We start from the raw sequence: 24709 nt of genomic DNA on the forward strand, positions 1-24709 counted from the left end.
GAATTATTTCAAAGATATTCTAGCATGACTGAAATGCGTGCAGGTGCTTTAGGTACCTATTTGTACATCGCTCAAATCAGTTGTTGATATTAAAAGAAATGTTTTGCTAAAACCATCAGTACCTAATTACATCAGTCGAAAATGTATTTACCAACACAACTACGGGCCGGACATGACCACAGGGTCAACGACAACATTCTTGCGCCTGTGATCCGATTAGCTTATTGCACACAGGACACTTGCAAAAGGTTTATGAAAGTTGCTCCCAAAAGCAATCTGCTTAGAACGTCACTACACAGAAAACAATGATGGTCAACACTCACAAATCTGCGGCATCGAACTCACAACCTAATTTCCAGCAAGAGAAAGCACCCCATAAACTCCCCAAACAGACCAAGACGTTGCATGCAAGCAGCTGTCACATTTACACATGGGCGAAACCGTCAGCCACCGGCCACCGTGGGTTCGGCGTTACGTAAGCAGCGTCTCAGCTGCAGTGACCACTCACTGGCCGCTCCATCTGCGACAGACCGAGAGCGGACGCCGGATGTTTGGCCGCCAGATCCGATTGTAAGAAGCACCGAACACGAACGGGCGCTCCGCGGATCGGCGGCCGGCCGGCCGGCCGGCTCGGTGCGGGGGGCACACGTGCTTGAACGGTAGCCGGCAGCGGGGCGGTGAACGAGATGTGATAAACGCGTCATTCGGTGACGGGCTGGCGCGGCGGGCGGTGGCGGCAAGAGACGTGCCAGAGGACCGAGGACTCGAGGATCCGAGGAACGACAGGACGACTGGAGGAGGAACGGAGGACTATCAGCGACTCTTGGTGCAGAGGAAAGGTGAGGAGGCCAATGCATGTAGTTAATTAAGTAATAATGAACTGTGAGCAATTATCAATTAATGATAATTCACTTAATTAACGTTCTTGTGAAAATGATCAACGTTTTCTTCATATGGCGCCGCGGCTTTATGTGACTCTTAGAAACGGTAATCATATTCATTGGTTGTTTACTGAACGAGCGTGTCTATATGTGAGCATTGAGCACCTTTGTTAATTTTCAATCACTCGAAGTGTATGACTATTGACTAACTGGGTTGCTTGATGATTTATTTGGTTGACATCTGAAGCACCGTGTAGTATAATCATTTCTCCACCAACCATTTGCGTCCTGTTGCAAATGCTTGAAACAGTTGTGCATTCAGTACACGTGCAAAACACCGTCATCACTCAGCGGGATAGACTTACTGCGGGAGCGTCCTGTGTAGTGGCGCTAGGTAGGTAATGCCTTTCAGGAACACTTATTATAGGCTATAGTGAGTTACCATTAGGTATCTACCCAAGGCGTTTCCGCATAAAAAAGAACTGTTTCCATCTACCCTAACGTCGAATTCTCAGAGCATCCCATCGCATCCCAGTCTATTCTTTGGTTGTATCTATTCATACGATGATGACGTGGATTAAAATATCCGGTTTCTGGAACAAATCACCCTCGGCAATAACTCTCAAGGACCCATGAATATCGAAGCTAACTTATAATTGGACAAAAGACGTTTTATTGTATTTTTATGAGCAGCTGCAGCGTTCTAAATCTTCGCTGGCGGACGAACCGCAAATTTCTCTGGTCGGGCCAGCTGCACTGTGATATATGCGAGCTCGTCAGGGTCGTCATTTATGTGCCATCATCGCTGTAAGCATGGCGCTATTGCAGCCAGCAAACAGGCTGGCCTAGACATTCCGCGCAATTAGATACTCCAGAGACAGTTTTCACCATTCTCTGAGCACGGATAACCAGTAACTGCTCCATAACGAGTCGGAACTTCCCTCAGAGATATCTGAACATGTTTTGGTGCGCGTCCGGTACGAGAGGACATTGGAAGGGTGCAAAATACAAAGTATCCAAAGTGTGAGGTTACGTATTGTACAATTAGCGCTCTTTTGGACAGTATTTTGTAATTTTTAGGACATGTGTAAGCTGGCTTGTTTCCGAAGCACGGGCACACAACCGCGCAAAGCAAACTGGTTAGCACTGTAGTTAGGAAAGCGCGGGATCACTGCATGTTCTCTACCCGCACATGGCTTCTGCCAACGTCCTGAAACTCAAGCCGCATTTAATTTTGTTTATTTGCCTCAAGGATTCCATAACATGATTTAGCATCAGGTCAATCGGATGCAACTTGAACGGCGATGCATCATGTAAATACGGAGCGATTTAGGTTTCTCTGCCCTACCAGCTGACCGTGCAGATGCCTCCAAACGTGCATGCCAAATGACGCACACAGCTACGACTGTAAAAGGAAATGCACCACTAAAGTAAACAGCAGCTTGTTACAACTCAATCACAGCCAACTGATAGTGATCACAACTAAAAACAAACTGTACTCTCTGCTGGACCGAAAAGGGAAGTCAAACCAGTTCTGTTTTGGGTCAGGTGAGAAGGTGTTCTTGAACAAAGACACATCCGCATACGCAACATGCATATTGCATACTGTCTTCCACTGATTCATAACAGAGGCTACACGGATACTTCAGAAGCTTGCATCAAGCGTAAAGCGCAATACATTTGGCAATCCGAGCTATTACGGAAATGATCGCCATCGAACCTCCACTAGACACGATAATAAACGGGGAACGACGTAATTTGAAGGCACCGACTCCGCTGACAGATTAGGATTTGGATCAGTAAGCGGCCTACTTTCGCCATCGCCTCTGAGATTTCCAGAGATGTCATGAGCCAGTCACCACTCTATAAAAGACTCCCAGAACGTAGCGTCGTAATTCGTAATAACGGCCCATATTAGCTGACGTGGGAATCACAACTGAGTCACGGTACAGGAAACGTGTGGCCAGCCTCTGTAGGCCGATCGAGCTAAACTGGTCTGCGGACCGCAGTAGGTACGCAGTCGGACCAACATTCCCCGAATTCCTGCGCTCACTTAAAATATTTCACCTCGTGGCATGAGACATTATGCCACCGAGTAAAGGCATTTCGTATCATAACGGTGTGCTAACAACTCGTGGTTCAGCGAAAACTTCCTTCACTAAGCTCGGAAAAATGGCCTGCCAACACCGCCCTGGCTGAGCGAATTATACCGCCGGCCTCGCGGTCTCAACTCCCAGTCCGACGTCATTGCATGCAAGATCAGCCGGCACCGTGGTCAATGAACTTAACGCTTTAGAATTCCTTGATGGGATCGCGGCGGCGCCAATTATCATTTGAAAGTAACGATGAAGCTGGCGGCGAAAGCTGGCGCTGTGACGCTAAGCGCCAGTCACGGAGCACGCTGATGGCTCTGCCGAGCGCCGACATGGCACAGCCACGTCGTTTAACACCTTATAAATAGAATCACTTCACGGGGTGTTAACTGCTGATGGCAGAATTGGGAAAGATTCGGTGAGAGGTGAGAGGACATTTGTTGCATGAGAAAATATTGTAGGTAGAGGGTCAGATAATGATACACGAATACAAATAATGAGGAACGTGAAAATTGCGTCGCACCAATAATTAAATAATTCGTTCAGCCTCGTTCGATCTTCATGAGGAGAAAACCAACTGATGCCATTATCCCGGCCGGACGACGGAGCCCCAGGTCACGTGACTGGGCCATTATTACGCCTGAGTGAACGGGAACTTATCACGTGACCGTTCACTAAGCGGGATCAAGGATGACTTGGTTGTGCCGCCCTATGGGCAGCTAATGGGCGGTGACCGATGGTCGAATTACGACCACGGAGAGAGAGAAAGAGGGAGAGAGAGCGAGAGAGAGAGAGAGAGAGAGAGAGAGAAGAGAGACACAGTGAGAGGAAGAGACGCAGGGAGAGAGAGAGAGAGAGAGAGAGAGAGAGAGAGAGAGAGAGAGAGAGAGAGAGACGCAGGGAGAGAGAGAGACGCAGGGAGAGAGAGAGAGAGAGAGAGAGAGAGAGAGAGAGAGAGAGAGAGAGAGAGAGAGAGAGAGAGAGAGAGAGAGAGATGCAAAGAGAGAGTGGAGGAGAGGGATAAAGGCGGTGACAGAGACAGGACAGGTGGAGGGCGAGACAGATGTTGACAAAGAGAACGAATATAAATCAAAGACACTGTGAGATGTAAGCAGAGAGAGAGGAGAAGGAGAGAGGGAGGGATGACTAAAACGAGGACAGTGGTGTCGTTAGCGCGAGCTAATGGGCGACGTTCACGTGTAACGATCCGGGGCAAACCGCTAACGACAGGCAAATTAGTCCGGTTCGGTCCGAACACAAGGTGCGTGTAGGCAGGATGACGGTTCACCTCATCAGTGGCGGGCGCCTGCACGTCAGCTCGGAGCTCGGAGCGCGCTCCTCCCGTTGCGCAATGATAACACACTGGCTGACATCTGTGATTCAAACGCGGCGCACATCCCCGGCACATGTTAGGGTGGGGAAGTGAAGGCGTGCGGGGGAAAATATACCAAACAGACTGACAGCTGGCGATGCTTTGTGGGAAACGATAGGGGTGGTTGGGTTGCCGTAACAGGATCCCGACCCACTTGTCAGCATGAATATAATTATATTCGCGGATATTACCTTCCAATGTAGGCAATGCATATTTTTCAGCATCCCAGGACTCAAGATTCTGTTCCAATCTTAGAAATGGTGAAAGGTCAGTTGAGCGGTCGACTTTTATTGTGCAACCCTTAGACGCATTAATGAACGAGTTTATTGACACAAGACGTTTTAGCTGTCAATGCTCGCGACACATTCCGAATTCCATTTCCGCAGAAAGCCGCTAAATCCAACATTCGCTGCCTCGGTCGCATTCTTCTGCGAGTCGCAGTCAGCACAGCGCTGTGGCATAAGCACCGAGCGAGAACATTCGAGAACAGCGCTGGCTTTCATAATGCAGCTTTAATGGCACGCCATTCGGCCTTTTACGAGCCCGTTGACGAGTCGAGTCTCCTGTTATGCTTTTATTGCCGCGCTTTGTCCACCGCTGGATCGTTTTATTATTGCATCCAGTTCCTTGTAGGATCGCCGGCTCCGCGCCAAATTTCTCTGGGCCCGCCACTTCCCGGCAGCCAGATGTGTGGTATTATCCGGCGCTATTGGTCTGCGGTTTCGAAAGTGCCCGCCGCTTATTACCGGAGCTTTGTTAACAAAGAGAAGCAGCCGGCCGGCCCGCTGGCCGATTACCGTCCCGTGGGAGCTGAGCTGCCGCACCCGACGGCGGCCGTGACGTCACAGTGACGTCATCAATAGGCCTGCAGTGTGACCGAGAATGCCACTGCCTTGTTTGGATCGGCAGTCTGGGATGACTGGTGAGCTGGCAGCCGTGTGTTGCTTAATCTGTTTATTCATGATGATGCATCCATTAAGCGACAGCTAACATAAAGACGACGAACAACGCTTAAAGGGACCCTCCCACCTCCAAAAAAGTTTATGAATTGGCATAAAAGTGATGTCGCTCGGTTCAAAAAGAGCGAAAACGAATATCTATCAAATTTCACCGAAAAATATTCACCGGTTTTCAAGATATTAGACTTTTACTTTTGTTTACTTTTTTGGGATCTCCGCTGTTTCTAGCGACTTTATTTTAGAAGTGCGGCGTTTGCGGCAGATGTTGCGCGCACATAGCATATACTACCGCGTGCTACAAAACGTTTTAGTCAAACATTTAAAAATCGTTAGATATCTGCGCTGACGTCACACATTCAGAGGGGTATTCCTAAGCATTAGCCCCTCTGAATCAAAATGCTGCAATTTTGAAATTCAATATTTCCGATTTAAGGCATTTCTCGATGTTGTGAGTGCCGAAACCGGTAATTGTGAGCCAGGGACCCCATTTTGGCTATCTCAACTCAAATCTAATGTTAAGGTGGGAGGGTCCCTTTAACCTTGCTGAAGCAGCAGGACGACGAAAGCGGTGATGAATTATCCCAATGACAGATAATCTCGTTACGGCATACCTTCTACAGCCCAACCACCGAATTTCCTGGCTCTATGGGAATTGGGAACCACCTTGGTTTATATAATTGCACACTAATTAGGGGCCGGCCTCTCCGCAACCACAGCTCGCGAACAAAGGACTGGCCTGGTCGCGATGCAAACACGGTATTGATTAGCCCGACGCTAAACCGGTTGCATGGTTCTGCATGCTGGAATAGGTCACCGTTTCCGAGTGGTGAATCCGCCAGCGGTCTGGGACTGATTTCAGCTGGCTTGTCGACCACAGAACCGTGTCAAACGGCTACAGTCCACAAAAGAAGTTACCGAGCGAGGAAGTTCCCTAAAAGGGCTGATTCATTCACCCAGCATGTCACGCAAACAGAGCATATGCGTTCCGGCTTCTCCTTTACAAGGGAGGCGCGACCTGTCCAATTTTGGCACCTCCCTGTGCTCTACCGCCTGAGCCCGCCTCTGGCAGAGAGCTGCCATTCGGGGCGGATGGCCAGCTCGTGACTTATCGCCTGCAAGGCTGGCTGAGCGGCCGATCTGAGCAGTTCATCGGCCCAGTGTGGGCCAACAATGGCCGGCAGACGATGTCGTGTGCCGGCCGACAAAAACCACAGGGTTCAACGTGCAGCTGAGCCGGTCAGCGGCGGCGCTATACGCCGGGGTGATGGCACCGGGCGGCGGCCGCCGTACGGTGAAATGGGGCTCACCCCTTCAGTGCATGAAGGGAGACACGCAATGCCACCAGCACGCGACGCCCTGTGGCACCACGCGGCGCCATGCGTAACGCCACCCCACGCCCGGATGTCCCCGCGTCATATACCACACACAAAGACCGTACGAGCCGCCCCGCTGTCAACTCTGATACGCCGGCCGAACGCACCGCACGGCGCGACACGACGCCAGTGCCACTCTCCTACATGGCATGTCGCACAGAGTGGCGTGTGGTTACCAAACGGGGCCAGAGGTCGTTATCCCCAGATAGCCGATCGCGGGTATTAGCGCCGCGGAACAGACTCGGGCGGATTCCGCGGGCCGCACAGCCGCCAGCACACGGGAATTGGTGCACGATTTAACCGCCGAGGTGGTTGGCGCCGCACGCTGCACGAATGCCGCTTTCTCCGGGAGGGAAGAATCAAACGGGGTTCATGGGCCGAGAGGCACCGCGTGCAGATACCGGATTACAGGTGAAAATTGATCAGGACTTGATTAAACAGGATGTTGTGGTTATTGGATGAAGATTTGGGACAATGGGCGAAAGAATCCAATACGATAGGCGGCTTAGGATGCAGGTAAACACGAAACGAACACAAAGATGACAAAACCTCTAGGAATCCCAAACATCATGCAATGCAACCATAATATCCCTAGAACATCCCAAGAACTACGAAACCATGAGATGACACCCGACTGATTAGTCTCGGCCCCAGCTAACACCTGTCTCTCTCCGCAGATGACCAAGCCGGCGAAGACGGCGTCAGTGGGCGGCGTTGGCGCCCCGCTGTCTCGTCTGTGCGTGACCCCGGCGGCGGCGGCGGCGGCGGCCGGAGGCGCGCCCCTGTGGCCCGGCCTGGCCGCCTTCCCCGGCTACTCGCCACTGTTTGTGCAGCATCTGCTCAGCCTGCAGGCGGCCGGCACCAGCCTGTTCGCCGCCGCCGCCGACACGGCCGACGACGAGCCGCTCAACCTGACCGTCGGCGCCGACCGCGACCGGGTCAAGGCCGCGCCGGCGGGGGGCGGGGCCGAGCGCGCGGCGACCAATGGCAGCACGCCGAGCGCTCAGCCCATCCAGCGGGTCAGCCCGGCCGGCCAGAAAGGTAAGACGGCGGGGCGCGCGTCCCAGTCCTCTTGCCAAGCCGTGCAGGCCCCGCCGGCGCCTCTGCAGACCTCGGTAATGGATGGCCGTATAATTAACCCATCAGCTAATCAGGCCAATGCTCGTCGGGCCGGCTACGCCCGGGCCGATCCGCCATCAGCGGCGTTAGCCATTCCGATCACAGCGGCGGCCAGGCGTCAGGCCGGTTTTTCTGCCGTTGAATTATCTCGCTCGTCCGCTGGCGGCGCTTCATCTGCATGCGACGGAGGTGAGGTATGGCCGGAGGAGCCAAGCGGACAGCCGCCGCGCCCCATCAGGGCACGGCTGCCGGCGCGCCGCTTACGATGCGGCCGGCGGTGGGGCATGATGCACAGCCTGTTGGCGGACCAGATTAAAAACGGCAGCCGCCTGATTGGTACTTGTTCAGAGTCGGCGATCACGATACCCTGTAATGATCGCCGGTGGAGAATCGAGAGCGGCGTCAGGCGCGCCCCAGTGCCGGCGCCGGGCGGCATAAATGACTGATAGGTGGACCCTATTACTGATTTAGGTGTCTCATACCGTTCGCTCCCCAAATCTGTTGTCCAGTATTGGCTGTTAATGGCCGCATTTTCCACAGCCTGTCGCTTGGTTTCCACCCTTCTGCACTGTCCGCCGCCTCTGAGCTCGCGTCTTTGACTGCCTGACCTGTTTTGCGGCAGATCCCTCCCTCCCCGTGTGTACTGTGTGTGCCTTATCTCGCCTCGGCCGCGGCCCGGTCCCCTCCCCGTCCCTGGACCCGGGCCGTCAACCGCGCGCCACGACTCGGGTCTCCTCCCACCCCTCTGCCCCTCCCTCCCTCCTCGTGCTGGCAATCCTCCGCTCACTCTATTCGAGCCCCAAATCAAGCTAATAGGTGGACCCTATTACTGATTTAGGTGTCTCATACCGTTCGCTCCCCAAATCTGTTGTCCAGTATTGGCTGTTAATGGCCGTCTGCACCCAAATCGTGTTATCGTTCATATCACGATCGATAACAAGACGCCAAACTCGCCAACGGAGCAGAATGTACGTACATGCGGTTATATAGGTGTTTCCAGCCTATGACTGCGTAAGATCATGTACGAGTCTAATTATGAATACGCCCCCGAAGTCACGCCTAGGATTGTTTAATCGCAGTACCACAGCCTGCCGTGCCGGGCTATCTGCTGTTTGCACTTGCCTGACCGGCCCGCCGCGCCGGCGCCGCGGTGTGCGTTATGAGCCACGTCAGGTCGTTTTTCCGCGCGTCCGCCCGCTCGGCCGCACGTTCCCTTATCCGTGTCGCCGCACCCCCCTCTCTCTCTCTCTCTCTTTCTCTCTCTTCCTCTCCTTCCTCTCTCTCTCTCTCTCTTCCTCCCTCTCCTCTCTCTCTCTCCTCTCCTCTCCTCTCCTCTCCTCTCCTCTCCGTCCGTCCCAGGCCATGGTCCCTCCCTTGTTTGTCGGTTTGTCGGCGGTGTAGCTTTTATTACCGCTACGGCCGTCCAGGCCGTAAGCAAATAGCACCACTGTGTCCACAGATTCCCCTCATCTCCGGCTTTCGCGTTTGACGCGAGCACTAGTCAGCGAGTTTGCCGCGCTGCTTTTCTGCTGGGCTATACGCGTGGAACTTGGCATGACTGGCAGGCGCCGCTATTGCGCCAGGTATATATCGATACCATACCGAGGCCGCGCTGACATGCACACGCACCGACCAGTTGGCGACATGTTGACCCTGTTAACGTCCTCTATACCGCCTTGCCGACGCCGGGTCTAAACCAACAGAAATGTGACGCCCACACCACGTGGTCAAAGTATAACCGGATCCAGTCAAACCAGCCGGTGGTCCAACCTATTCATACACTAACCGTCGCGTTCAATGTCTTGCTGGGGGAGAGCCGGCGTCGGCGGAGACGAGACGAGACGAGTCGGCCGTTTGGGGTGACGTCCCTGAGGCTCGCGTGGGCGGAGCCTAATGACGTCCCATTGGCGACCGAAACTGGTCTGATGGCCTGGGTTCGCTTTACGAGTTTTACATGCTTCCAGGGTAGTTTTGGAGCTGATGTCGAATTTAGCATCAATAAGAACAGTCACGAAGCAGTTTTGAAATGACCATCCCACTTTAGCATTAGTTTGAGTTGAATTACCCAAGGTTGCGGCCAGGTTAAGAAACCACCATCTATCATGGTCGCAACCCCCGCATCTTCGGTGTTGAATAAATTTATTTCCTTCAGGTGCAGAGTGGGACTAGCATAGCCCCTATCTCTTAACCATTAACGGACTCTGATGACCTCATCGGTTTCTCTCGTTACGGGCAGCACGCTCTCTCCCTCCGCAAATATCCAGCCCAATCAGGAGCCGAACGGCAGGGGGAGGGGGTCTAACCGGCCCCCTACCCACACGTTAGACGCAACAGAACGCCGCACGCGGGCGAGGGATATAATAGGTGGACGGATCAGGCTCATTCTAAAGCCTGACCCATCAGGATCACAAGCGGCGGCGGCCGCCGCGACGGGACAGTGACGACCTGCAGTTGTGCAGTTACATTCCGACTTAGCGTTGGAAACGGTCTAACATGAGCCTTCTTGCTGATACGTGCCCTGGGGAAGACCGCAGTCGACACAGCCAGCCGGGAACCACCGCGGCACGTCAGCGTGACACTCACCATGTCAATCCGCCCAGCGCTCAAAGCCAGCCGAACTCGGGGCGCCCGGCGCACCCGGCTAGCCGGCATACAATACATCTCTGCACAGCGGCGTGACACTGACTGGGGCGGTCTGTTCTGCGCACACACCCAGTCTGGAATCCATCACTACACCGCAGCGTGACACTGACTATTTCGATCTACCCGACGCACATGTCCAGCCAAGTTCGACTACCTGGCGCTCACAGCCCGCTATCTGCCAGCCCAGGTCGAAACGCCCAGAGCGCACGGCCAGCCGGCAAACGTCTCTGCACAGCAGCGTGACACTTTCTTGGTCGAATTACTCGTCGTACACAGTCAGCCATGCTTAGACTAGACCTCGACCGGAGAAGGGGTTGATACATCCCCAAGGGTTTTCTTTTGCGAATAACGCAAAAAAGCGCCGCCAAATTTGCATATCCTCCGTGGCCACCTCCCGGCACCCTCCCTGAAAATTCAGGTCTCCGTCATCCATGTCAGCTCACCCGGTCCCAAAACCGGACTCAGGGTAAAATTGGACTGTTTTAGCGGCAACGGCAGAACAGAGTTTCCGTTAATAGCGCGAGTGCCGTGGCACGCAGCGCCACCAAATTGAGACTCAACTCAGGGGCATTCATTTGACATTTGTCCTGGGAGTTTGAGTTCCGCTGGCCTCAGGTCAGGTCACCAGGTCACAAAACGGTACATCGTCAAAATGGCACTGAAAACACCATTTTCATGAAACCAGAGTTGTTCATCGACTTGATTCAAACTCCCAGGACACGCTAAATTCCTCGAGTGCCGTTACATGCATTTCACTTTCCAAATTCGGTTGACCTGAGGTCATCCAGCGACCTGACGCATTCGAAGAAATTTTGCAAGAATGTTGCAAATTATACATATGAAAGATATATGTTCCAATTTAGCTCTTCTATGTTGCACCACCTCAGTTACATCCACACGTGATTTGTACCTATGCTTCAACCACGAAGGTCGGGTCAAATGAGGTCAGACTACATTTTTTTTCAACCAATAACTTGGCACGCAATAAGACTGTGTGTGCGCTTCAAAATGGCTTCAAAATGGTGCCACAGCGCTCCCTGCGATCAGCCGAGTCGAAGGGTTTGCAGTATGATGCATTTGATGAACTAATGATAAACTTATTGAACTTAGTTAGCGAACTATGACGCTTCCGGCTTCACATCAGCGTGACGCTGACTATCCGATCTACCCCGGCGCACAGAACCAGCCGGGATACCATCGCCGCACGGTACGACAGTGTGACACTTACTAGCTTTTTCTTTTCGGCACCCACAGCCAGCCGAGCTCGATCAACCCGGCGCACACAACCAGCCGGGATACCATAGCCGCACGACAGTGTGACACTTGCTAGCTTTATCTATTCGGCACACATAGCCAGCCGAGCTCGATCTACCCCGGCGCACACAACCAGCCGAAAGCAGATGTGCTTCACTCACCCGGCGCACACAGCTAGCCGGGTGATCCACGAGATCTAACCACTCGGCGAACACATCCAGCCGAGCGGGACCACCTGGCGCACACAGCTAGCCGAGAGACCCACGAGATCTAACCACTCGGCGAACACATCCAGCCGGGCAGGACCACCCGGCCGGCGCACACAACCGGCCGGGATACCCACGAGATCTAACTACTCGGCGCCCACAGCCAGCCGAGCGGGACCACCCGGCTCACACAGCTAGCCGGGAAACCCACGAATACTTACCACTCAGCGAACACATCCAGCCGAGCGGGACCACCCGGCGCACACAGCAAGCCGGGAAACCCACGAAATCTAACCACTCGGCGAACACATCCAGCCGAGCGGGACCACCCGGCGCACACAGCCAGCCTGGGTACTCACGAGATCTAACTACTCGGCGAACACATCCAGCCGAGCGGGATCACCCGGCGCAAACAGCTAGCCGGGAGACCCACGAGAAATAACCACTCAGCGAACACATCCAGCCGAGCGGGACCACCCGGCGCACACAGCAAGCCGGGAAACCCACGAAATCTAACCACTCGGCGAACACATCCAGCCGAGCGGGACCACCCGGCGCACACAGCCAGCCGGGAAACCCACGAAAACTTACCACTCAGCGAACACATCCAGCCGAGCGGGACCACCCGGCGCACACAGCAAGCCGGGAAACCCACGAAAACTTACCACTCAGCGAACACATCCAGCCGAGCGGGACCACCCGGCGCACACAGCAAGCCGGGAAACCCACGAAAACTTACCACTCAGCGAACACATCCAGCCGAGCGGGACCACCCGGCGCACACAGCAAGCCGGGAAACCCACGAAAACTTACCACTCAGCGAACACATCCAGCCGAGCGGGACCACCCGGCGCACACAGCAAGCCGGGAAACCCACGAAATCTAACCACTCGGCGAGCACATCCAGCCGAGCGGGACCACCCGGCGCACACAGCCAGCCTGGGTACTCACGAGGTCTAACTACTCGGCGAACACATCCAGCCGAGCGGTATCACCCGGCGCACACAGCTAGCCGGGAAACCCACGAAAACTTACCACTCAGCGAACACATCCAGCCAAGCGGGACCACCCGGCGCACACAGCAAGCCGGGAAACCCACGAAATCTAACCACTCGGCGAACACATCCAGCCGAGCGGGACCACCCGGCGAACACATCCAGCCGGGAGACCCACGAGAACTAACCACTCAGCGAACACATCCAGCCGAGCGGGACCACCCGGCGCACACAGCAAGCCGGGAAACCCACGAAATCTAACCACTCGGCGAACACATCCAGCCGAGCGGGACCACCGGCGAACACATCCAGCCGGGAAACCCACGAAAACTTACCACTCAGCGAACACATCCAGCCGAGTGGGACCACCCGGCGCACACAGCTAGCCGGGGTACCCACGAGATCTAACTACTCGGCGAACACATCCAGCCGAGCGGGACCACCCGGCGAACACATCCAGCCGGGAGACCCACGAGAACTAACCACTCAGCGAACACATCCAGCCGAGCGGGACCACCCGGCGCACACAGCAAGCCGGGAAACCCACGAAATCTAACCACTCGGCGAACACATCCAGCCGAGCGGGACCACCGGCGAACACATCCAGCCGGGAAACCCACGAAAACTTACCACTCAGCGAACACATCCAGCCGAGCGGGACCACCCGGCTCACACAGCTAGCCGGGAAACCCACGAATACTTACCACTCAGCGAACACATCCAGCCGAGCGGGACCCACCCGGCGCACACAGCTAGCCGGGAAACCCACGAAATCTAACCACTCGGCGAACACATCCAGCCGAGTGGGACCACCCGGCGCCCACAGCCAGCCGGGATGCCGTTGCCGCACGACAGAGTGGTGACACTAGATTGATCTATTCGGCGCACGTTGCCAGCCCAGGTTGATCTACCCCGGCGCACACATCCAGCCGAGGGCCACTATGACACTTACCATGTCGATCTACTCGGCTCACCTAGCCAGCCGATCGCGATCCTACCCCGGCGAACACAACCAGCCGAGGGCCACTATGTTTTCTCTCTCTCTCTTTTCTCTCTCTCTCTCTCTCTCTCTCTCTCTCTCTCTCTCTCTCTCTCTCTCTCTCTCTCTCTCTCTCTCTCTCTCTCTCTCTCTCTCTCTCTCGACACTTAAAATACGATCAACTCGGCACACATAGCCAGCTGAGCTCGCTCTACCCCGGCGCACGGCGCACTCTGCCAGCCAGAGTGCGTATCATCGCTGCACATGTCATGTCAGCCGAGCCGATTCGTTATGTTCCTGATGCCTAGAGTCTCGTATTTGCCTTACGGCTTTCCTGTTAACATATACATACATACGTACACTCACTTGCCAAGTGCGTCTCTGCACAATGGTCCACCCCTCTGGTATGGGTTCGTTCACGGCATATTCCATTCGTTTGACTCTTGAGCGGGTCAACTATGCAGGTCCCTTATCACTAGTCTCGCTAGCACGCTAGCCTGACTTACCGGCCATGTATGTTTCCCTTGTGCTCCCTCTGCTGAGCACCAGCTACTTTGTCGTGCCACAAACCTGTCTCCCGTCCTCGCCCACTGCTCGCTCATATCACACAGTCATTCGCTCGATTTCCACTCTCTCGACTGTCCGTTGCCTCCGAGACCACGACCATTTTCCACAGCCTGTCGCTTGGTTTCCACCCTTCTGCACTGTCCGCCGCCTCTGAGCTCGCGTCTTTGACTGCCTGACCTGTTTTGCGGCAGATCCCTCCCTCCCCGTGTGTACTGTGTGTGCCTTATCTCGCCTCGGCCGCGGCCCGGTCCCCTCCCCGTCCCTGGACCCGGGCCGTCAACCGCGCGCCACGACTCGGGTCTCCTCCCACCCCTCTGCCCCTCCCTCCCTCCTCGTGCTGGCAATCCTCCGCTCACTCTATTCGAGCCCCAAATCAAGCTACTGATACACCCAACGACCCATAGATGGTGGCCCACAAAACTAATCGGACAACACTACCGGCTGATAGGTCTGCACACAAAAGCGTGCTTGATCTTGGTCGCCCTTGAGCGTTAACAGCGAAGATATTCATCCGCACGCCAGAGGGCAGTTTGAAATTCCCCAACAGCACGCCGCGCTAGTCTGTAGCGTGTGCAGCTGACTGCCCTCTCCCGTGTCGGTCTTTCACCGATGATGCGATAGATACCCATCACCGAAACGAGCGGTGAGCAGCAGTCAACGATCTGCTGCTCCGGTCGGCTTTCTTCTCCGAACTCCTCTGTCGGCGCGCGATCCGACTCCGTTGTACGACGCCGCCTCTGAAGGGTTCGGCGTTCAACAAAGTCACGCGATCGGTGCAAACCGAACCGGCTTCCGGATGAGTCAAGCTATCACCCTCCGATCGACACGCAATACGAGCAGAGGGCGTCGATTGGCGGCGCCGTTCGAACCCCGACTGTGGGTGTGCATAGGGAGGAATGCACGGTAAGGGTAGAGCCGCGGCGTACCTGCCTATTTGGTGAGACTATTCTTGAAACAGGTTTATGGCCGACACCGAATCATTCGCGGTTTCGAGAACGTGATCGAGGCGCTAAGCAAAAGCAATATCCACTAACCTAAGCTATGTTACGCGATGATTCATCACCTCAAACGATCAATCATTGCACATATGTAGTCGGCGATCCCTTCCGAGCGATGAATCACTAGCTATTCTGATGTAAGCCTCGTCACTCCTATAGTTTGCCGACTGTGCACGCCAAACTGATGTCAAACGGCGCAATTTGGGAGGGCGCTGATGCTACTGAGAACGCCACGGCGCGTGACACTTGGGCCGACAGTTGGGTCGGCGCGGCGTTCCGCTGTTTCCCGGGACTGTATCGGGCGCCTCGGTGCGTGGTAGCGAGGTCTGCAGCTGCGGGACCGATGTCGGCCGGAGGTGAGACCGATAACCCCGCCGTGTCGCCGCTGAGGTGCACCACAGTGCGCGACTCGCGAGCGTGGGGGCGGAACGAGAAAGGAAGTGGGGGCGAAGGGCGAGGACCAGAAGAGAGGGAGCTCAAACGGGCGAGAGTGATGAGTCCATGTCTGATATATTTGTACAACTGTCCGTCTGTTGGATAATGTGATGGCAAGCTGCCAAGCCCTTGTGGTTACATAATTGAAATGACGAAACACGCAAAGTCGCCGAAAAGGGATATGCTGCAGCTTTATTATTAGAAATCGAGCCGAACATACCGCGCAAAAGACGGACGTTGCTGCGAAATTCTGAGAGCAGGATATGGCTAAGTCGATAAGCAGTGCGATGGTCCCAAGTTGGAGATGCCTTTGTCTGCCATGAATGAGTTCATGACAAAGGCCGGAGCCGGTTTTCGCCGAGTTCGCGGCCGTTTCCAGGATCTGCAGCTTTCTACACTGCAGGATAAGTGCCCCTCTGATCACCCGTATATTAAATTTATGGCTTATCTATGGATAAAACTTGGCAAGTAAATACACTTATGGCGTTAGTTCTCACCAGGCGATAAGAGGATGGATGAGATAGCTCTCACAATGAAACGGTCCCCCACGAAGCTCACAACCACTCAGGTCGTTTGACAACACTGATTGATATGCCCCACTGATACCCTTGAACAATGGTATTAAATCAACGCCTCACCCCCGACCTATCTGCTGCCCATATTTAGAGCGAACAGTTCTTCACTGATACCTACCAGAGAGGGCCGATTACAGTGCCGCGCCTATATTAGCGAGGGCTCAACTGACCCCATCATGAGTCCATAATTAGAGAGCGGCCTCTCTGTCATGTAGCACCGATAAATCAATCATCACCTGGTCGCGCACAGCCTTACCAGGCGATTACATAGATACTTTTGCACGTGCAACGGCTGGCGTCTGAGACCATAAAAGATGTGCCGGGAACCGAAACAATGAGCGTTTATGGTTCCAGGGGGATGAACTCAGTCTCATTAGACCGTTCCAAGAACGGTGGGCTATCGTATTAGGCTGCACATGGGGTAGCTAGTTCGGTTAGAGAAACTCGGCTATCGACGGTTAATGGTATCTCTCGGGAGCTTAAACAAATAAAGGCTGCATGATTAATGATTGCCATGATCGTTTGTCGGAGCTATTTGGCAGCTTCTTTGGCGAAGAGCTGCCAAGTGGGCATGGCAATGTAACAATGTGTTCCTATGTACCTACGTTTAAAGACCACGATCTTTTCACCTCCAAACTCCTATCTTACCATGCCAACATTCCGTCATTGCATCACGTTTACGGACAGTTTTCCCGTGACCAGTTCAGTCTGTTGAAGTATGTATCGCTTAACGAGTTGAGAAAATACTAGTGAATAATTAGCAATACAACGCCATTGCACATATATACATACATCAAACCACTCCCAGGGAACTCCGACAATCACCCGCAGACAACCCTCGGGCTTCCACCTAGCTTCTCGCAAGGCGGGAAAGCCCGAGTTACCGTCGCACATGTAAGTGGCATTGCTCGGCCTTCGGCAGATGGGTGAAAAGCCACCCATTTGAGGGGAGCGCAGCGGTTGCCCGGCGCGGTTCACTGCACCGGTGCCCCGTTTGGCGCATGGCTGGACTCGCTGATGTAAATTGCACTCGTCTAACTGGGATTTCAGTTATCAGTGAAGCGACACAGCCCAGCCCCGCTGACGGAGATTCATGCAGGCCTGGCTCGAGGTTCGAGTCACTGCCTATTGCTGTGTATTTAAGTGTGTAGACATGAGAAGAGGAGCGCTTTACCTCGAGTCGCCACTCCTAGACTCCTAGTGACGTGGCCGATTTTCATCAGACACCCCATAACCGGATTATCGGATCGGTGAGACGGTTCGCAGCACTTTACACGGTTCGGGTGAGAGTGCAGGGCACATTCCGAAGAAACGATGCCGCTAAATGATACTTCAGCCGCGGAACTGCAATCCAAAACACCGTTATTACTGGAATTAGCCGTCTTCGCGGCGGTGCATTGCAAATTTATACCAAGACTGCACATTGCACAATGCATGCTCACTCGGAATGCCACCAAAATTGTGATATCCGATGAGTCAGTCATAATTCTTGTCTGACAAGGCTACAAGCTGCTACTGGCCTGGTCTCATGCAAATCACAGCCCAGGCAGCGGCCAGGAAAATCAGCCACATTAGTGATACAGCGCAGGTGTTCTCTCGTTTTCGATGCGGGGCCGAGCCGGCTCGAATCAACTAAATCAACCTACATTGTTGGTTTTGTGCCGGTCACTCAACTCAGCGCTGAGTGGACTCAAGTGCCTGTGTCTGAATATTGACCAACGGGCGTCCGAGCGCCAGACTACACTGCTACCATACCGATCAACCCGGGGCCCGATCTCAGCCCTAACCACACAGCCTGCAACTGGGAGCGTCACGGTCCAGCCGCCGCCAGCATGAATCTCTGTCGCCGCTCATCTGCATGGCACTGACGATTTGGGAAGCCCACGGCGTCGTTAGCTCGCTAACAGCTGGTGGTGACAGCGCTCCACCGCCACCTGCCCTGCCCTCAGCGCGCGCCGCCGCCGTCCGTGCAGCCGCCGGCCTATTTACGGAGCGGCTCGTTGCAGAGCGGCGCGCGATGAGCGCCCAGACGGGCCGGCAGCTGTTCGGCAGTCGCCGCCCGTGGCGCATTACCAGCCAGCCGCGCCGGATTAGCCACAGAGGCGGCCGATTCGGCGCAAACAGCCGCCCCGGGCCGCCGCCGCCGCCGCGCCGCGGACCGTATTGGCGGAAGGAGCGAGATGCAGGGGCGAACGAACAAATCAACATGCAATCGCCCAATACAGGTGCAGCCAACAGCCGACGCCCCTCTGTTTTCACCGGGTGAGACGGGTGCGCCCTCGCCCCGCTCTCATTGGCGTACTTCCCAGCAGCGCGAACGACCGGCGCGCGGTCGAGAATACCTTCTCTGAGCTAATAAGCAGGTCGGTGACTTAACCAGCCCGAGCGCCGTCTGCAAGAACGCGACAATCACGACTGTGACAGATCTCAGATTCCAATCGGCTCAAATTAACGATGTGTCGCAGGGCATGACAGGGTTTGGCCCGGTGCCTCTCCAGTATGGGCGCCTCTCCATCCGGAAGAGCACCTCCTAGCGTGGGAGAGCCGCTCACAGGCGCCCAAAAACAATGCGATCACGCGCGTCGCGCCGCGACGCCGGCCGGTGCGTTGTCTGAGCGCTGCGACGTGTCCCGCGATGTCCTGTTTTTCTCCCCATCACGGCGACTGAGTGTCGCATCTGGGGTGGAGCTCGCGCCGCAGGAATGCCGCTCGGGCTCCTCCTTGAGGGGACCATGTGCCGACTGGAGAGGATGGGAGGAGGAGGAAGAGTAGAGAGGATGTGAACTGGGCCCGCTGGGGAGTAGGTGGAGGGAGGATGAGGTGACAGAAAGGGGCGTGGCGGTCGGGCGGAAGAGCTAAAAAACGCCTTGAAGAACTGACAAAAGGGTTGCAAAGATGAATCATATTATCTCCATGTGACCTGGGTGTGATTGTGATTCCCAACAGTCGCCTCCGATGCATCCTATAGATCTCTGACACAGTGATTCATACCCGCGAGCCGGCCACGCGCCTAGGAATCCGCCCTGAGTCTCGGCCTGTTCAAACCATTAGCTGCGACCGCACTTTCTACGAACATAATCGGCAATCGGTCGGCAGTGTTGTAACTTCTCGTTTCTGGTTACTGATGCGTCACAACAAGCGTCCTCTCGACTGCGATCACATCCGTATTCAAAACCACGTACCTACCAGCCGGCCGACGGGAGTTCGAAGTTCGAAACTGATCCGTTTGGATCGTTACAAATCGCTGCCACTGCGCCACTATCAGAACGACCGCGCCAGAATGGTGACAGCGCGCATGACTAAGCTGTTTACAGATACAGCCGGCCCAAAACCGTGCTGGAGTCGAGATGGAGTTTGAGCGGCTTCCTGTGAGACCGACCGGCGCGTCTCCAGACGAACTCAGTTACCGGCTGAGTCAGTGTTACTCGAGTCGACAGCCGAGAGTACCTTGTCGGCGATTGTGGCGCGCTGGTGCGGCGCTAAATGTAGCACTATCACGCTGATGGACTGACAGGGATCATTCGCTGTCCTCGTCACGCGCTGAGGTACCGATAATCGACTTTATGGATGCAGCGCCAGCGCCGAGTCGAGTCGAGGTCACTCGGGACATGCTGTGACGTCATAATGAGGCCATGTGACGTCACCGAGATCGATGAGGCCATTGAACATTAGCAACGTGTCCGAGTGGCGCTGAAACAGAGCGCTTCTCGGTACAGAGTCGCATCACATATGACGTGGCTGTGGGGAGGTGATTGGACGGGCTCTTTGTCCAGCATCGACAAATATGGATACTGGAGTGGAATCGGTCTAATTGAATTGTCATGATTTAGCTGTAACTTTGCGTCTTTATTCAGAATGCTGTCAAACCAATGTTTAACTTGTATATTGGCGGCATGCAATTGACCTCTCCAAAGTATCGAATCAATAACCCGATGACTTCACCGTGCATCGACCTGTAGTAACTCCCCCGTTCATTGTTAACTCATCGTCACTCCTCCCGCAGATCGGCCTCTGAAGAAGCGGAAGGGAGGCCCTGACGAGCCGGAGGGCAAGCGGAAGAAGGCGCGCACCACCTTCACCGGTCACCAGATCTTCGAGCTGGAGCGGCAGTTCGAGATCAAAAAGTACCTCGGCTCCGCAGAGCGCACAGAGATGGCCAAACTGCTGGATGTTACGGAGACACAGGTGTGTATTCCTGGACAGGTTGGGTTGAAATTGATTTTTAGTGATCCAATCGCCACCTTCCCATGGGTTTATTTAGGTGCGTGTTGAATGTGTTGTGAATTAAGTCAGGCATTTTAGCTTCATTTAGCCAGTTACGAATTTAAGCAATAAATAAGTTTTGTGGAGCGTGTTGTGTGCCAATTTCCACCGAGTCTCGTTGTGCACTGCGGACTCTCTCCCTCCCCCCTCTTCCTTCCCATCCCGTTTCGCCTTGCGGTTCCGTCACGGCCGCCGGCTGCCGCTGGCACACAGCCGTGCTAGCAAAGAGCCAGCGGGCACGAAACGAGGCCTCTCGCCACCAGCCGCCCATACCGCACGCACTCGGCGACCGACGGCGGCGGCGGCGGCGCCGTCACCATGGCAACGTGCACCTCGTCACCGCCGACGATGCAGCGTCGCTGGCGACGGAGGGAGGACGAGCGAGCTGTCCCACCCCGAGTGAGAGGGCCGCCGCCCGCCGCCGGCCGCCAGCCAGACACGAATTGCTTCTGTCGGCTGATTAGTGGTGCACTCTGCAGTTGTGGAGAACATATCGGGAGGGCGCGGAGGAGAGCGGTTCAACTACCAGCGCCCCCGCCTCTGTCGCGGCTCTGGCAGGCAGTGCTGGCAGGCCGAAACGAACAGCGAAGGCGTGATGGGAGAGTCCGCGTGGCAGGCCGTCCGTGTGTATTTTGGGACGCCGCTGACGGTCGACAGAGCGCCCCGAATGAGACGGTCATTAGAGATGTCACCGCACCGCGACGGAGCGCCCCACAGCCGCGGAGTCGGCCGCGGTGTCAAAGACGACCGCTGGAGGCTGACCAAGCGCAGAATGAAGGAACTACAACAGCATTGTGAATCTCCTTCTGGGCATTCGGTCAAATCACTGGGCGTTAATTGTACGCACGCAGCGATGGCCTCGGTCCATCCGATCGCGCCGCAGCGGAAGCTATTTCCGGGCGTTAGTCTCACCCGGGTGGCCGCACAAGCTGCTTCTATGACAAATTGTGAGAGCCAGCATTGTATAACGCAGTGAAGACGTCACAAACGTCGCACGCACACAGAATCGTGCGAATTTCGTGCTGGGTAATTGCTTAGGTATATCCATTATTTTGTGGTTAGGTCGATGACTCTATCAGTTTTGAACTTATTTACGATTTTGCGAATGGAAAGTTCTCCGGAATACCTATAGTACCTATAAACGTCCAGTACCTAAATCATAAGGTTAAACTCAAATATAGGCCAGCACATTATGAAAATTCAAGCCTGCGAGACGCGGCATAAACTCAACCAAGACTCAAGTCGAACGTGCGAAGCCGCCAACTCTAAATCCAAAACGGGCCACATAATTTCTCAAAACGGGAACATCACCAGGTCAAAGAGGCGGCTATAGTTAGCCGTGGGAGCTATCGTGGCCCCGGCTATGACAAGCGGTCATGTCTGCCCCCCCCCCCCCAGCCCGGTTCCGGCTCGCGTCTGCCATTACGTCAATGGGCCAGCGGGAACTGGTGATCGTCATGACCCAGATGCCTGCGTCAGACATTTCGCCGAATCGCCCCGTCAACTGTGGTCTAATTGGCGTTTTAAGGTGACGCTAGAAGGGGGAGTGGGCTGGATCTTTATCTCCGGGGAGAAGTTGAAGAAGTATAATGAGTGAGGTGATAAACAGGAAAGACTCGGGTGCGTCTTAATATACTAGTTGTGCGAATGTTGTGACAAAAATAGATCCTATCATTGTTTTGCCCTCGCCCTGATCACGCGTTTACCAATTTCAGTGGTTATCACCGTGTATCTGTTAACTGTACGGTGTTTAAGGGACCCTCCCACCTTAACATTAGTTTTGAGTTGAGATAGCCAAGTTTGCGGCCAGGCTCAGAAACCACCATTTATCCTGGTCGCAACCCCCGCAGCTTTATAGTGTTCAAGAAATTTCTTCCCTTTACTTGCAGGGTGGGACCAGCGTAGTCCCTATCGACTCTGATGATTTATGCCAATTCATTAACTTTTTAAGGTGGGAGGGTCCCTTTAAGACTTCAGCGTACACTAAGTGCATTGTCCTTTCCAACATGGCGTGAGAACGGCAACGTACGCTCATTACAAAACCACCACTGTTTGCAACACGCCAGAGCGTGTAGATCTCGTTTACGCGAGCGGCGGCCCAGTTCACAAATCCCGCACTGCGCGGGGTCATAGACCTGCTCGACCGTTCCGCTCGGCCCCTGGCTTCCTGATACGGCCACACGCGCTCGTGCCGGCGGTCGCTGACGGCGGTCACGCACCACCGTTTCCCACGTCCGCTACTCGCACGATGCCAGGTGCTCTCACCCAAATCTGGCAACTCGTCCCGGCTATGGGAACGTCTATAAAAGCCGTCCTGCGACCCGTATAATTGTGTTATGTAAGGTGATGACATAATTTCAAGAATTGTTTAGAGTTATCCTAATTTCTCCTGTTTTCAGTATCCGTAGATCCTTACAAATACCTGTTGATGCAAGAAAAACAGCCTCATCCTTCCAACGACGTAGTTGCAGGCCCGGATGGATTTAATACCCGTGCGACCGATGCCACCCGGTTTGGTGCTAACTCTGCTCTGTTTTCGCCCACAGGTGAAGATCTGGTTCCAAAACCGCCGCACCAAGTGGAAGAAGGCCGAGCTGGAGGCGGCTGCTCTGAAGGCGGCCGCAGCTAAACAGTCGGGCGCCGCCGACACTCCGTCAGACTTTGCGAGTGACACCAAGGCGCCTGCTGAGGGTCTGAAAGTCTCCCCTGTTAGTAAGGCAGTCAGCCCGAGGGACAACGCTGAGTGCAAACAGTCAACAGTTGTGACGAACATCGAGAAACCGACCGTGGTGCTGAACACAGCGGCTGAAGAAGAGCAGACTGCAGTGGCGACTGAGGGAAGCGATAAGTCCAATGGCAGTCCGGCTGCAGTTATTCTTTCTGAGGGCAAGGCGAGCAGCCCTTCCCCTTCTGCTCTGGATGCCACCAGTGGACCGCAGAACCAAGCCAGCCACGTGGAGCAGAACGGCAAAGACTCCACTCCTGCCGTAAAGAGCCCGTCCCCGGCCCCCAGCTCCGATGGCGAAACCGGCAGCCCTTCGGCGAACAGCCGCGACTCGACCTCAGCGCCGTCTACCGGCCGGGATTCGCAGACTGAGGTTCCGGCTTCCGTCGCCAGTGGCGCCACCATCCAGCCGACTGCCGGGCGGCTGCTGGCCAGCGCTCTTGGTGTGGCCACGGGAGGGCGCCACCGGAGCGGGATCGCCAAGCTCGAGCGGCTGGTGTTTCAGCGAGAGCGAGAGGCAGCACTGTGTGGTGAGAGCTGAGCTGGCCGGCTGACAGAGCTCCCTGGACCAGATGAGCGCGGAATGAACTCGCTAGCGAGTGGAATAGACTCGCCGGAGCATCGCTGCCTGGCTCGACAAAATGCAGCATCAGACTGTTTATGATGCACCTCGATGAGAGGTCGAGTGAGGGTGTTGATAACATGATAGGTTAAGTTGTTGAGTTGATTTCTTGTACTTATTGCTAACATTGCTTAAACTATACTAATCATGTATCTGCTGCTCAGTAATTTCCCAGCAGCACAACGTTGTAATTGTCTTATCCTGTTTATCTGTACAAACTGCAAGCGAAGTTAGCTCGCTTCAAGTCTCCACAGTAATGACTCTGAACTGACCCGATTAAGACAGAACAACAGTTGATGTCGACAAACTGAGTTGCATCAAACACATTTAGTTCCAATGTAACAGTATGAGAGACGTGAACAAAACTAACGAGGCATGAATATGAGCTTTGTCGCGCGTACTTTTACTTAAAAAGTCCGGAAGTGAATTGTTTAGCCAACTTTATGAACTTCAGTGACCTGTAAATCGTCGTTTGTTTGTCTTATTTATAGTGCGTATGCAGAGTGAAAGTATTTCCAGCCACTTAATTTACGCATGCTGCAAGTCGCGACCGTGTATAGAGGCGGTCGTTTGCAGCGTTGTAACATGTTTGCAATATTTTGTTGTGTTGCCCGACGGCAGAGCAATAGTGAACCTGATACCCAGTGCCC

General features: G+C 54.6%; 1 protein-coding gene across 1 annotated transcript; it reads left to right on the plus strand.

Annotated features, from left to right (window-relative positions):
- The first annotated feature begins 560 nt into the window (after nucleotides 1–560).
- Nucleotides 561–24671, plus strand: LOC122387490 (motor neuron and pancreas homeobox protein 1-like). The gene is made up of 4 exons (XM_043377739.1): nucleotides 561–839; nucleotides 7356–7719; nucleotides 20453–20634; nucleotides 23259–24671. The coding sequence occupies exons 2-4, from the start codon at nucleotides 7356–7358 to the stop codon at nucleotides 23976–23978; spliced, it is 1266 nt and encodes a 421-aa protein (XP_043233674.1). The 5' UTR covers nucleotides 561–839; the 3' UTR covers nucleotides 23979–24671.
- Nucleotides 24672–24709: the final 38 nt, after the last annotated feature.

The sequence above is a fragment of the Amphibalanus amphitrite genome, unplaced genomic scaffold, assembly GCF_019059575.1.
Source record: "Amphibalanus amphitrite isolate SeventyFive unplaced genomic scaffold, NRLGWU_Aamphi_draft 000287F_arrow, whole genome shotgun sequence".
Taxonomy (NCBI): Eukaryota; Metazoa; Arthropoda; class Thecostraca; order Balanomorpha; family Balanidae; genus Amphibalanus; species Amphibalanus amphitrite.